The sequence below is a fragment of the Peromyscus eremicus genome, chromosome 9 (genome assembly GCF_949786415.1).
Source record: "Peromyscus eremicus chromosome 9, PerEre_H2_v1, whole genome shotgun sequence".
NCBI classification, from domain to species: Eukaryota; Metazoa; Chordata; class Mammalia; order Rodentia; family Cricetidae; genus Peromyscus; species Peromyscus eremicus.
The window spans coordinates 111525653-111541193 of record NC_081425.1 but is presented as its reverse complement, the minus strand read 5'-3'; the positions used below and the strand labels follow the sequence as shown (position 1 = coordinate 111541193).

The 15541-nt window shown below is 38.9% G+C and overlaps 1 protein-coding gene across 11 annotated transcripts in view; it reads right to left on the bottom strand.

Moving 5' to 3' along the window:
* Cfap20dc (CFAP20 domain containing) overlaps window positions 1–15541 on the bottom strand; it is a 240785-nt gene that overhangs the window by 133227 nt on the left and 92017 nt on the right. For all 11 annotated transcript variants that reach the window (XM_059274248.1, XM_059274249.1, XM_059274241.1 and 8 more), the window contains one exon: window positions 8324–8480. In XM_059274248.1, the coding sequence (XP_059130231.1) occupies window positions 8324–8480 (157 nt within the window). The remainder of the gene's footprint in view (window positions 1–8323; window positions 8481–15541) is intronic.

Here is a 15541-nt window from a genome sequence, read left to right as displayed (position 1 = left end):
ATGTGACACAGATAGATCCACAAACAATAAGAGTGCTGGCACCGTGTGATCCCAGCTTTCTAAAGTTAAGAAACAAGCACAATGAATCTGACAAAAGCCAGGAGGGAGAAGGCCACAATCATGTGAGGATGGCAGCATTTTCAGGATATTTTTAATGCTCAAATTTATTGACAGAAATGCTCAAATTTATTGATTACAGAAATATAGAAATGTATCCACATTGCTGTAATTCCACAACAGGCACATTGTGGAATTAGGATTTGGGCATGCTTCTATATGCATACAAAAAGTTGACAATATAACACCTATGCTTCAATAAAATGATTACTGAAGTGAGGTGAGAACAAATGACTCTTTCATAGATGTATCTTTTATTAACTGAGATAAAACATTCCCAGTCATAATTAATTCCTTCTCCCTGCTGTGTCATGTGCCAAATGTAGCTGAATTCAAAGCTCTCTGCCTCAGTTTCCTCAGAGAACACATCTGCCACGTGGTTATATGTGGGCAGAGAAGCCACCTGAACCAAGTGTAACCACTCTCCCTGTCTTTAGTGTGTCCCTTACCCTATGGCGGCCATGGCAGAATAAACTCCCCTCAAATCTCTGGCCAACTTCTGTGTAGATTCAAAGGCTTCAGCTTTATTTCTTCTTCTATGACACTCCTTCAGGTTAAAAATGTAGAGGCAACTTTGGTCTGTTATTTTTTTCTTCTCCTACACTGCATCCTTGTGAATTTATACCCTTTAAAAATTTCTGGATAATTTTGATGGGAGTTTAAAGAAGGATCAGAGATTAAACATGTATTTCACTTGCTATGCTTGGTTCACTTTTTTCTTTACATATATATATTTATTAGGCTATGATTAATTTACTATGATCTGATATAGCGTGCATATAATTTTCTGTACATGTTGTAGCATTTTATTAGAAGGTTTTTGCAGTATCTCAACTGTAGCCTATAAGTGATAGGTAATACGTACAGGACAACTGTCAGCATGCATTGCTGTTTTATTATCAAATGAAATGTATAGGCATAATGTTAATGACCCACATCCAGGTGGAACACAGACCTAAAGTCCACAGACAAAGTTCTAAAAATCACCTGTGACATCTATGTGCAGCTCTACTCTTAGCTTCTAGAGAACTGATTTTTAATAAAATAACACAATCCCAGGTGAAAATAAAAGGAAATCATTAGTATTCTTTCAATATTTTGTGATGTTTATAAAGCATTGTAACAAAATTGTATATTCATATGTAAACACTAGACAGCTAAATAATCTACAGAATATATTAATCAATAATATGATAAATGAAGAGTAATGTACATATTCTAGTCTTTATATAGACAATGTGAAGAACTCAACTTTCTTTCCATTTCTAACACATTCAATAGGAAATTATCATTGCCGTAAAATCACTACATGAAACTCATACAGAGTAAGAAGAGAGTGAGGAAACTCTGGAGTTCTTGGATGCTCACTGTCATTTGTATATCCTTAATTTGGTGGCTTTCCCATACAATGAATCCTGCTTTGCAAAACAAAAACCATATATGTGCTTCTACCAGTCTCCCTTGCAGCAGGTAACCTGATCAGACAACTATGATAACATGCTTCACTCAATAGAGAGAAGCATGAAGAAGAAGAAATCTCCCTGGTGAGGGTGGCAGGAAAGTAGACAGGGGCTGTTATAATAGACATTCTAGCATCTAGAATCCACAACTATGGTGTGACTTAGGGACTCTGCAGACTGCGATAGCTGTGAAGAGAGGGAGATCATCTACAAGAGCAATCTTGTGTAGGAGCAAGCTAGATTTATTCATAGCTATAGACTGCAAGCCTGCTTTTCTGGATATCTTTGATACATTGGTCAGTTTCTTTAAATAATTCCTCTACTTTTTAGGCTACCTAAAGAGAATTTTGTTTTCAATTAAATGTCAGCTCAGATGGAAAGTACTATCATAAACAAAAAAGAAAACAAACATGAAACAGACACGTTTGTTATATTAAGCTATAGTTAAAACATTTGATCCAGAACAAATCAGTAAGATTTTGTGCAAAATTACTTTAGTAGAACAAATCAAACTACTAAAATACACACATAGTACCCCAAAGGTATGGATAATTTAAAAAATATAGCAGAGATTTTTCCAATTTACTGGAATTTATATCTTCTACATATGCCCTAACAATCTGATTTTCATTGATGTCTGCTATAATCTCTCCCTTTCATCTCTAATTTTATTAATTTGTATCTTTCCCTTTCTATAGGATATGTTGGTTAAGGGTTTGTCAATTTGTTTAGTATTTTGTAGAGCCAAGTCTTTGTTTCTTTTGGATCCCTATATTTTCCATTTTGTTTCCTTTTCATTAAACTTGCCCGATTTGAAATATTTCTTTATACTGATTTTGGGTTTGGTTTATTCTCATTTCCCCAAGGTCTTGATGTGCACCATTAATATATGCATTTGAGATTTCTGTTGTTCTAAACTCCCCCCTGAGAAACACTTTCATCATGCCCCACATAGTCTGATGTGCTGTGTCTTTGTTTTCACTCAATTCTGTGATTTTTAATTTCCTTTCTGATTTTTTTCAATTGACCAGCCATCATTTAATAGTATGTTGTTCAAATATAATGAGTTTTTGTATACTTGTAGTTTCTCTTGCTGAATTGGAAAATTTAGAAAAAATTTTCTAGACACATAGGACCTATCAATTATGAGCATATAAGCTTAAATTGTCCTAGAATTAACAATGAAGTTGACATAGTAATAAAAAGCTTATAAACTAACAACTCCAAGACCAGATTGTTTCCTTACTACATTCTGTAATACCTTTAAAGAAAAACTAACATCAATCTCCATCAAATTATTTTCTAAAACAGGAAGGAAAAAAAAGTACCAAATTCATTTTATAAAGCCAGTATTACTGATACAATAATGGATAAGCACACACACATAAAAAACAAGATTATAGGCCAGTCACAGATGCAAAATTTCTCAATAAAATATTTGAAAGCCAAATATAATTATACTTAAAAAGAAGACTTACACTTGAATAAAATTTTATTACATATATGTACCACATTTTTATTATTCACTCATTAGTTGATGGACATGTAGGCTGTTTCCATTTCTTAGATACTATGTGTGGTGGTTTGAAAGAAAATGGCTCCCATAGGGAGTGGCTATTAGGAGGTGTGGCTCTGTTGTAGTAGGAATGGCAATGCTGGAGAAAGTATGTCACTTTGGGGGTGGGTTTTGAGGTCTTCTATACTCAAACTATGTCCAACATGGAACAGACTGTGTCTGTTGCCTGCAGATCAAGATATAAGACTCTCAGATCCCTTTCCAGCACTATGTCAGCCTGCATGTCACCATATCCTGCCATAATAATGGACTAAACTTCTGAACTATAAGCTATCCCCAATTAAATGTTCTCCTTTATAAGAGCTGCATGGTCATGGTGTCTCTTCACAGCAATAGAAACCTTAACTAAGACGGAAGTTGGTACTGGGTATTGCTGCAACAGACCTGACCATGTTTTTGTTTGGAGGTATTTGGACTTTGGTACTTTGGGTTAGGAAAACAGTGGAATGCTTTGTGTACTTAATGAGCCATACTAATAGAAACATGGAAGACAGTGGTGCTGAGTGTGATTTGAACTGTGGGGCCTGGATCAAGAGGAGGAGAAGAATTTTAGCATGTTGCTTAGAGATAGTTATTGTGGTATTTTGGTGAAGAATGTGGCTGCTTTTTGCCCTTGTCTGAAAAGTTTGCCTGAGGCTAAAGTGAAGAGTTTTTGGGTTAATTCTGTTGGCAGAGGAAATCTCAAAACAGCCTAGTATAGAATCTGTCCTTTGTTTTTAGTGTTAACTCTAATGAAGATTTATAATTAAAAGGGGCAAGCTGAGAAAGGAAAAGCACAAAAAGAAAAGGAGCATCAGGAAGTGGAATAGAGCTAAGTCCTTGTTCAAGGAGATAAATAGATTAGGAAATGGAATAAAGGAAGTGGTGACCACAGGACAAGATCCCATCCAGCTAAGTTTCCAATTCATGAAAAGGAATTAAAGAAAAGTTTAGAGATGTGTGTGGTGGTGCACGCCTTTAATCCCAGCACTGAGAATACAGAGGCAGGTGGATCTCTGAGTTTGAGGCCAGCCTGGTCTACAGATCAAGATTCAGGACAGCCAAGCTTAGGCAGTGAAGGAAACCACAGAAAACAGAAAATTGGTAAAGATGTAATTGAATGAGGGGGACCATGTTTCAGTCCCAGTAAGCAGCAGAATTTAGCAGCTTCAACCACATTCTGGCTTTAAGGATAGAAGAAAGGGTTATGGAATATTCCTTTGTGACTAAGGAAAGTCACTGTGTCCAGGTATGTGTCAGGGGTGTCCCTGAATGGAGGACTAGGGAGACCATTGCATGAAGCTGTGAAAGTAAAGCCTGAATTGTCTTGGAGACCCCAAGATGTTGGGGATGCCAGAGCTAAGGGATGCCTGCCAAGGAAAGCTGCTAATGGAGTGGAATGATACTGGACTAAACCTCTGAACTGTAAGCTAGCCTCAATTAAGCCAAGCTAAGGCCAGATTTTCATAATTAAGAATAAGCCTCCATGTGTGGTGTGATTTATTTGGGAGCTGGGTGGCAAAGAATGAAAGGCAACCAAAGAATGCTGAGAGCAGGGAAGTAAATCTTCCCCAGGGAAGGAACACACAAATTGATTATCCAATACCAAATGGTTGTTGTTTATTTTTACTCTTTTGGGAGACCCTGCCACCCAGCTCCTAAATAAATCACACCATACATGGAGGCTTATTCTTAATTATGAAAGCCTGGCCTTAGCGTGGCTTATTTTTTGCCAGCTTTCCTTAATGTAACTTATCTTGACTACCTTTTGCCTTTGGGCTTTTCCCATTCTCTTACTTCTGTAAATCTTACTCTTACTCCGTGGCTTGCTGTGTAGCTGGGTGGCTTGGCCCCTGGAGTCCTCCTCCTCTGGCTGCGAGATCTCTCCTCCGAGATTTCTCCTTCTATTTATTCTCTCTGCCTGCCAGCCCCACTTATCCTTTCTCCTGCCTTGCTATTGGGCAGTTCTTTATTAGACCATCAGGTGTTTTACACAGGCACAGTAACACAGCTTCACAGAGTTAAACAAATGCAACATAAGCAAAAGTAACATACCTTAAAATAATATTCTACTCCAAGTGGTCAGTTCTTAAAACATATATACAAGTAACATTATATGAACCTATTGAACTTAGGTATTTAGGAATATATACATACATGTGTGTATGTATGTATATATACACTTATACACAAACACACATACAAACATTCATATATACATGTAATAACAATGAATGAAAACAGAGGTCATGAATTTGAAAAAAGAGTAAGGAGAGGTATCTGGGAGGTTTGGAGGGAAGGGAAAGGGAAAGGGGTTAATGTTGTAATAATATTATATCTAAAAAAAGATTTATTACTAAGAACTTAAAGATGTTTTCCTGGGACACAGAATTTTATTTTCTGACTATGGAACCCAATTTTTAAAGTTTAATAACACAAATGGAATAAAGATAGGTCTGACCCCCGCCCCCCCCCCAAGAAAAAAGGATCATTGTCCATTGATCAAGAAGGCTTCATTCTAGGAATGCAAGAATAAGCCTACACACAAAAAAAATGTGATACAATGTAATACTCTGGACAGAAATCACATAATCATCAATTGATGCCTCTCACAAAGTTCAGCAAATCTACATTATAAAAACACTCAAAAATCTGAAATAGAAGGAACCAACTACAGCTTAAGAGCAAAATACGTCAAAACTATAGCTAATATTATACTAAACAGGGAAAAACTTAAAGTATTTCCACTACAGGAAGACAAGGATATCCTCTTCCTCTACTCTTCTTCTTAGCTAGTACAGTAAGATTAAATAAATAATGCCGAGCGGTGGTGGCACACGCCTTTAATCCCAGCACTCGGGAGGCAGAGCAGGCAGATCTCTGTGAGTTCGAGGCCAGCCTGGGCTACAGAGTGAGTTCCAGGAAAGGCACAAAGCTACACAGAGAAACCCTGTCTCGAAAAAACAAAACAAAACAAAAAAAAGATCAAATAAATAAAGGGTGCAAATAAGAAAGTGAGAAGTCAGTGGCTCTATTGGAAAAAAATATGATCTTGTACGTAAGAATCTAAAAACTAACATAGAATTTTTAAAACTGATAAAACACTTTTAGCAAAGTATGAGGTTATAAAAATCAACATATATAAATAAGTAATTTTTCTTTATGTACAAACAATGAACATAGTGAGGAAGAATGAGCAAAACAATCCCATTCACAATGGTTCAAATATTACATTGGAAAAAACCTAAATAAGAAAGTAAAAGATCTCTATAGTGAAAAATTTCAAACAGCAGAGGTGGAAAGATCCACCAGGCTCATGGATCAGTACAATTAATACAATAAAAATGGTTATATCTATGAAAGAAATCTTTAGATTACATGCAATCCCTATCAAAATTCAAATGACATTGCATATATGTACAAAATTCTCAAAGAACATATAAAATAAGATTCAAAAAGTCCAACGAAGCTGCCTCAGGAAGCAGAGGCAGGCAGATCTCTGAGTTCAAGGCAGTTTGGTCTACGGACTGAGTTCCAGGACAGCCAGGGCTATGCAGAGAAAACCTGCTTCAAAAAAAAAAAAAATGCAACGACATCTGTGATGTAGCTTCAGGTAGCAGCACCGATAACAGGGGGTGTGTGGAGGAAGGAAGATAATCTGCCTGTGCTCACTTGGCCTGTCCCTTGCTGCCTGTTGCCGCTGCTGTTGATTCCTTTGCTGCTATTAGAACCAACATTTCCAGGCTTCTATCATTGCCTGAGGACCAGTAGCCCCCAGGAACACTCCACATGTTCTTTGTCAGATGGGACTACTGAGACACTTGGCCTGTGTGACTAAGTAACTCCTGAGCTATTGTCCTCTCCAGTGTGAGAGAGCCACAATGGACTACTTAATTGAAGAGGTACCCAGCCTCGAGGACAGAGCAACTACCTTGTTCTCAGTTTCTCAGGTATGAGACAACTGTTGTTACTATTTCAAAGTAAGTTGATTTAATAAGGTTTTTTTTTTCATGTACGCGTGCGTGCGCGCGCGCGCGCGCGCGCGCACGCACGCACACACACACACACACACACACACACACAAATACACTACTACTCCTACTGGTTACTATTGGTTCAGTTCCTCTAGAGAACCTTAATATAACAGTTGTCATAGAACTAGAAAAAACAATTGTAAAATTAATATGGACACACAAAAGACACTAAATACCCAAAGCAATTTTGAGCAAAGAGAACAATGCTAGCATTATCACAATGTCTGGTTTTTAACTCCTACCACACAGATATATTAACAGAACCAGCATGGTATTGGTACAAATTAGATAAGCAGAACAATAGAATAGAACAGAACAGAACTCATACATAATTAGGACCACATAGCTTTAGCAACCTGATTTTTTACAAAGATGCCCAGAGCATAAAATAGAGAAAAACAGTCTCTTCAAAAAATGTTACTGAGAGAACCGGATTATCCACTCATAAAAATACAATGCCAAAATGGGCCAAGCACTTACTGTTGTTAACTGTTTTAAAAATAAAAGTATATTGAAATTAAAACAAACAAACAAAAAGAGTGAAACTAGATCCCTAAACTCTATACAGAATTTAATAGAAGATTCAAAGTAATGCCATTAGAGGAGAAAATTGGGGAAACACAAAAATACAGGCGTCAGCAAGAACTTCCTAACAAGGATCCAGTAGTCCAGGAAGGAGGGGCAAGAACAGAGAACTAGGACTACGTGCAATTCAAACCTATGCGTAATTGCACTACAAAGCAAACAATGAGCTGAGTGGAGATACAGCCTATAGCATGTGTCAATATTTGACAGAAGATTAATATCTAGAATATCAAAACAACTCAATTACTAAGTAAGCCGATGAAATAGACGGTTCTCAAGAGGGAGTAAGAATGGGTAATAAACATGACAAAATGTTCAACATCAACATAAGGAAAAGCAAACTCTAGAGATTCTGTCTCACCTCAGAAATGCTGCCAAGGTGTGGGGAAAGGGAACCTTATATGCTGATGGTGGCAATACAAATTAGTCTAGCCAATACTGGAACTGTTCTCGATTTAAAAAAACTTTTATGTCTATAATTTACATTTGCATTCTATATTAATATTTAAGTTTATCTCTTACTTTACATTTCTCTGAAAGAAAGGTCCCCAAAACCAGAAAGGGAAGCTTACCATCTTTATCAGCAGTTTCTTGAGGCTTTGATTTTAAAGTGAAGATCTTCCGAAGCTTACAGTTAGCAGAGACAATAATTCCGTCCAACGACTGGAAAACTGCTCCCTTGAATATCTCACTGGTGAATGCAACCAAGTCAATGCACAGATTGCACCACTAAGAACAGGGAACAGAAGCAAGTTAGGAACTTCCACGGCACATAAGAGACCCACAGCATGCCTGGAATTCAGGTGGTCATCTGAAGCCTCCGCCTTGGCTCCAGAGTGCTCCTTCTGTTTGACTTAAGTTTCCTTAAAAATGGCCCTGATTCTCCTCCACAAATCACCATAATCTGAACTTTACATTGGCTAGCTGACTATCATGCTCCCATCTCGAGACACCATGGCTGCTCTGGGAAATAGCTCTCTTGTCTGTGGGTACCAGTGTGAAGTTAAAGGCAGGTGCTTTACGACACTTAAAGCTTGAACATCAAAGACAAGTAGCCTGCTGTTTTTTCCACGGGGATTAATTTGATGACAATTAGCTATTTTAGTTTTGATTTTTAAAAGGTAGGGATTAAATTAGAAGCTTGGTTAAATGGTACCTAGTACTATTACTTACAACCAATTAACCTATTGTACAGAAATAGATTCTTCTAAAGGATTTGTAATTATGCCGGGTGTGTGCCAATTTTGAAGTACTCTTGCAGGTACTAATTCCAGCCTATTAAACAATTAGATCCCTCAGTACTTCATCAAATGAATTCTATGGTCTGACTGAATAAAGAAAGAGGAAAAATAACCATTAGTGAGAGATTAGGATATATTTAAGATTATAGGATAAAAAAAGAAAAATAATTTTTGAAAATAAAACCAAAGTAGAATTAAAATTCCATGTACTTCTCTTAAATATTATGTTCTTCAATTATTTTTAGAAATAGTTTATAAATATGGCTTTTTCTAGGAGGATGTTGATTTTAATATGGAGCTGAGCCTACGGTGTCTCAGTAGCAGATCAGTTAGACTGGAGTGGGTTACCAATTACACCAAAAAGATTATTTTTTTATTTGTAGATGTCTCAACAGTAGAGTTACATTCCTAGGCCATGAGAATACTATGGTCTCTTGGGGAGCCTGGAGTAGTTAGCTAGGGAGGATGTGGGATTAAGTATAGCTGGGTAATGATAATCAGTTGGATTGTGGGACTTCTGGGAGGAGTCTTGGGTGAGGCATCAAGCCTGTGAGACCAAGTTTTAAAGGCTTAGGAAGCGACCTCAGATTCTCTACAAGGCAAATGTTTCTGAAGTTCTGTAAATAATAATGTGCAGGGCACTGGGAAGTTAAGTTTGGGTCATCCTTGATGTAGGAATATTCTGAAGACAGAGGAGGTCTTTTGGGGATGAGGTGGGGCTGTGTTAGGATAAAGATCACTGAGACACAGCATAGTCTTGTATCTGTCAGTCATACAAGTATGAAGTGAGAAGGCTGGTTAGAAGGCTGACATGGAAGTCATTAGAATACCAGGAACAAATCCAATAGATAGGCCCATCAGGTGGAATGCCATTGATTCTTCTTATTCATGCTTGCTTTGGATATTCTGAGTCTTTTCTGCTTCCATGTGATTCTTCTGAGTTTTATTTTCTGTGATGATATCATTGGAGTAGACAAGGAATCTATAGATTGCCTTCAGTGATACATTTTCACTGTATTAATTCTGTTGATCCAGAAGCGTGGGAAGTTTTTCCATATTCTAGCATCTTCTTTGATTTCTTCAGTGTTTTAGAATATTTTCATTTTAGAGGAAGCTTTCACTTCCTAGGTTAGGTTTATTTCTAAGTGCTGTTCACTCCAAGGTGGGAGGGAGCCAGAACGAGTGAGGAGGATCCCACAGCTTGTGAGTTAGCGGAGACAGCTCTCTAGGGAGATGGTTAAGTGTTACAACACCACTTCATTCCAGGAAGAAAGAGGAATATAAGGGCTGGGGACAGTGGCAGGGGCATCACCTAATTAGTATTAAGAGGCATGGTCCTATCAAAAGGCTCCTAATATGTGTAGCAACGGAGCCTTCCAGCAGAGATCTCTGTCAGGGTTTGAGCTAACAATAAGTCAGGCATCTGGTTTTAGAGACATTACAGACAGCTTTCAGATAAGGTCAGTCCTCTGGGCCCAGGGACATTCTCCAGATAAAGGCAGTTTGAGAGCAAGAAGCCTTGCTGGGAAGGGAGGGAGTTCCATATTGCCAAGCTTAGAGAAAAAGCTTAGGCTTATAACAGACTGTGACCTCAACCAGCCAGCAATACATCCCAACATATAGGTATACTTAAAAAATGATTGTGAATAGATTCTTTTCTTGATTTGTTTCTCGTCATGCTTGCTATTGGTATACAGGAAATTACTGACTTTTGTCTATTTTATATTCTATTACTTTGCTGAATGTGTTTATGAGTTTTACATTTTCTGGTGGACTCTTTAGGGTCTTGTGGTGAGATATTGTGTACCCCAATAAAACTTATCTGGAGATCAGAGGACACAGTCAGCCACTAGATTAGACACAGAGGTCAGACAGTGGTGGCACATACCCTTAATCCTACCACTCAGGAAGCAGAGATCCCGGCTGGATCTCTGTGAGTTCAAGGACACAATGGGAACAGAGCCAGGCATGGTGGCACACACTTTTAATCCCAGCGCTTGGGATCTCATGTCTTTGCTTGGGAAGGACACATACCTTTATGTAGCTGGAGAATTTTTCTCCAGCTCCCACCGCCACGCCCGCCAGTCCTGGAGCCCATTTATAAAATAAACACACAGACTCTTATATTATTTAAACTGCTTGGCCATTAGCTCAGGCCTATCATCATTGTCTAGCTCTCACTCATTCAGCCCATTTTTATTAATCTTTACTTTGCCACGTGGCTCGTGGCTTACCGGTACTTTACATCTTCCTTGTCTTGGCGGTGGCTCCAGCTGGTCTCCTTTCCTTCCTCCTTCCTCCATTCTCCTCTCTCCTTGTCCCGCCTATACTCCCTGCCTGGTCACTGGCCAATCACTGCTTTATTTATATAGAGCGATATCCATAGCACCTTTAATCCCAGGAAGTAATATGGCAGGACACAGAAAGGTATATAAGATGAGGAAACAGGAAGTCTTCCTTTAGACTGAGGATTTCGTAGAGGTAAGAACTCCTGGCTGGCTTACTCTGCTCTTTGATCGTTCAGCTTTCACCTCAATATCTGGCTCCAGGTTTATTTTCATTAAGACCTTTTAAGATTCGTGTCACATGGTCTCTTACAAATAGGATTATATTATATGCAAAAAGGTAGTTTCTTTTTCATATCTCTTTTTCCCTTTCCCTTATCACTCTAATCCTTCAAGCACAATATGGAACAAGAGTGGAGGAGGACAATCTTGTCTCATTTCTAATTTTAGTGGAATTTTAAAGTTTTTCTTTCACTTATAATAATGTTGGCTATGGGTTTGTCATAAATGTACCCTTTATTATATTATATTTATGTATGTTCCTCCTAGTCGAACTTTCTTTAGACTTTCATGCTGTAGGGATGAATCATTTTGTCAAATGTCTTTCCTGCATCTACTGATTGGTATGTTGTAATGGCTAGTTTTATGTCAAGTTGACACAAGTTAGAGTCATTTCTGGAGAGGGAACCTTAATTGAGAAAATTCCCCCATCAGACTGGCATGTGGTGCATTTTCTTGACTGATGATTGATGCAGGGGTGGGGGCAGTTCACTGCCACCCCTGGGCAGGTGGTCCTGGGTTCTATGAGAAAGCAGGCTGAGCAAGTCATGGGGAGCAAGTCAGTAAACAGTACTCTTCCATGGCCTCAGCATCATTTCCTGCCTCTAGGTTCCTGCCTTGAGTTTCTGCTCTGACTTCTCTGAATAATAGACTTCAAGTTGTAAGATGAAATAAACCTTTTCCTCCCCAAGCTACTTTTGGTCATGGTGTTTTATCACAGCAGCAACCCTAACTAAGACATATGCCTTGTACTACTCTTGCATCCCTGGAAGGAAGCCTGGGCATAGTGAATGATCTTATTGATGAGTAGTTGTAATTCAGCCTGTACATGTTTTATTGAGAAGTTCTGCCACTGTGTTTGTATCAGGAGACTAGCTTATAATCATAATTGTTGTAGTCTTAACTGTTTTTGGTATGGGTAATACTAGTTTTATAAAACTAGTTTGATAGCAAGCTTTCCTTTCTGTTGAATGGAACAGTTTGAGGAGCACTGGTTGTACTTCATCTAAAAAGATGCGGAAGAATCTGAATTCTGGGAGAGGCTGCTTTTAGTTTACAGATTTTTTTTATTACCTGTGTGAGCACAGGTTCAGGACTTGTCCCTGTCCAGACCCTTGGGTGGGACCACATGCAGGGGTGTCAATGTGTGGTCCTTCATTTAGGTGCACATGTGATTGGGCTTGTCCCTTGCATGAGCAGAGGTAAAAGACAATTTCTGTGTGGTTTACTTCAATATAAGGCTAAGACCAGATTTCCATCTGTGGAACACTGCATGGCCTTTATTCCCCTCTATTCTTATTCCCCATCTCCCCTCTATTTCTAGGTATTCTATAGCATAGACATCAGATCAGAGTCACATGCAACTCGCTCTGGGTTCACAAGCTGTGCAGGGAAGGAACTTGGCTTCCATAGGTTCCTAGACATCTACAGCACAGTCTTTTAAAAATGGTCTCTTGCTGTGCCAGTCTGAGTGCTGAGTATTTTTCTGGTATGTATATAGTATATGGGCCAAAGATTGCACTGTTGGATTGCAGATTTGCTCAAAGGCATATCCAAGATTGGTTCTCACATATTCTCCCATCTTCCTTTTCTCCCCTCTTCTCTCTCTTTGAAACAAGGTCTCATACAGCTAAGGCTAACCTCAAACTTATTATGTAGGCATTTAGGAATTTGAACTTCTGATCCTCCTCCACCTCCTGATAGCTTGCAGTCTAGGTGTGCATTAGCATGCCCCATTTCCTGCAGTTATGGGGACTGAGCCCAGGGTTTCCTGCACACAAAGCAAGTACTCTATCAACTGAACTCCAGCTCTAGTCCTTGATGGTGCTTCTGAGACTCTGATTCACCCTCCATGCTCAGGACTCCATGCTTTCTCTTTAGTGTAGCTGCCATGCAAATGACTTTTGTCTTTTTTATTCACTCTCTTTTTTACCTTACAAAAGTATGGTGCAAACTTTCTGAGATACTCCTTTTCTCTCAAATTGGGGTTCAACCCTCTGCAGTTGTATGCACTAGGCAGTGGAGGCAGAGCACTTTGGAAGGGTCTCTGGCTCTTCCCTGCTGAGCAGTGCTTTCCAGCTGTCACCATATTGCAGAGTAGCTGCTTTCCAACTCCTACTCTCTGAGGAGTACTAGAAGTCCTTGCTTGGAAGTCCTGCCCAACTTAGGTTTCCTATCCCTACTTGTTGGTTATCGCTTTTGTTCACTTTGTATTGTTAGAAACATCTTTTAATGATGTATTGGATACTGTGAATGTTGTGGACCCAGCGTCTGGACTTTTTTTTTCTGTAGGAGATAGTAATTTTATTTCCAGATTTTAAAAAGTGAAACTAATTGAGTAACTTCTGACACATAGTATATAGTGTTTAGTTTTTGAACTCTAAAACCTGGTCAAGGTCATTTAGGAAAAATTTACAAAGACATAGCAGACTAGGACAGTACAAAACCTGACAATGAATTAGATAACTTTGAATAAAGGCTGATGGAATGAAAACAGAGAACACAGTAAGTGGTCAATAAGTTTCATCTTCACTCTAGAATGATAAAGTCCAGAAAGAGAATCATTACAGTATTAAACTATAGCGCAAAGTTAGTTTTGAGGGCTGTCTTAGTTAGAGTTTCTATTGCCATGAAGAGACACCACGACCACAGCAACTCTTATAAAGGAAAACATTTAATTGGTTGGCTTACAGTTTCAGAGGTTCAGTCCATTATCATCATGGTGAGAAGCAAGGCAACATGCAGGAAGACATGGTGCTGGAGAAGGAGCTAAATTCTACATCTTGATCCAAAGGCAACAGAAACTGAACTGAGAACCCTGGGCATGGCTTGAGCATAACTGAGACTGCAAAGCCTGCCTCCACAGTGACACACATGTCCTCCAACAAAGCCATATCTCCTAATAGTGCCACTCCCTATTAGCTTATGGGACCAATTATATTCAAACTATCACATTTCACTCTATGGCCCCCATAAGCTTATAACAATATCATAATGCAAATGCATTTTGTACAACTTTAAAAGTCTCCATAGTCTATCACAGTCTCAACAATGTTTAAAAGGCTAAAGTTCAAAGTCTCTTTTGAGATTCACATAATCTCTTAACTGTAATCCCCAGTAAAATCAAAATCTAAAAACAGATCATATACTTCCAACATATAATGGCACAGGATATATATTACTATTCTAAAATGTGGGGAAGGGACCACAGTGAGAAATTGCTAGACCAAAGCAAACTCCAAACCCTGCATCTCCATGTCTGTTATCAAAGCACTCTTCAGATCTCCAACTCCTTTCAGCTTTGCTGACTGCAACACACTTCTCTCTTTTGGGCTGGTTCTACTCCATTAGCAGCTCTCCTCGGCAAGTATCACACAGCACTGGCATTTCCAACGTCTTTAGTTCTCCAAGGCAATCCATGCTGCATCTTCACAGCTTCATGCAATGGCCTCTCTAGGCCTCCATTTAGGGACCCCTGACACATGTCTGGCCTCAGTTGCTTTCCTTAGTCACTTCTTGACTCTAAAGCCAGAACCACATTGCTGAAACTGCCAAGTTCTGCTGATTGCTAGGCCTGGAACATGGTCTCCTTGTTCAATTACATCTTTACTGACTTTCTGTTTATGATGGTTACCTTCACTGCCTAAGCTTGGCTGTCCTAAAACTTGGTCTACAGACCAGGCTGGTCTTGAACTCAGAGATCTTTCAATTACATCTTCACCAGCTTTCTGTTTTTGATAGTTACCTTCACTGCCTAAGCATGGCTGTTCTGGAAATTGTTCTGGAGAACATGCTGGCCTTAAACTCAGAGATTCACCTGCCTCTGCCTTCCCAGTGCTGGGATTAAAGGCATGTACCACGCCAGCAGGCTCTAATCTTTTCTTTAATTCCTTTTCACAAGTTGGAAACTTAGCTGGGTGGGATCTTACCCTGAGATCACTACTCCCTTTATTCTATTTCTTAATCTGTTTATCTCCTAGAACAG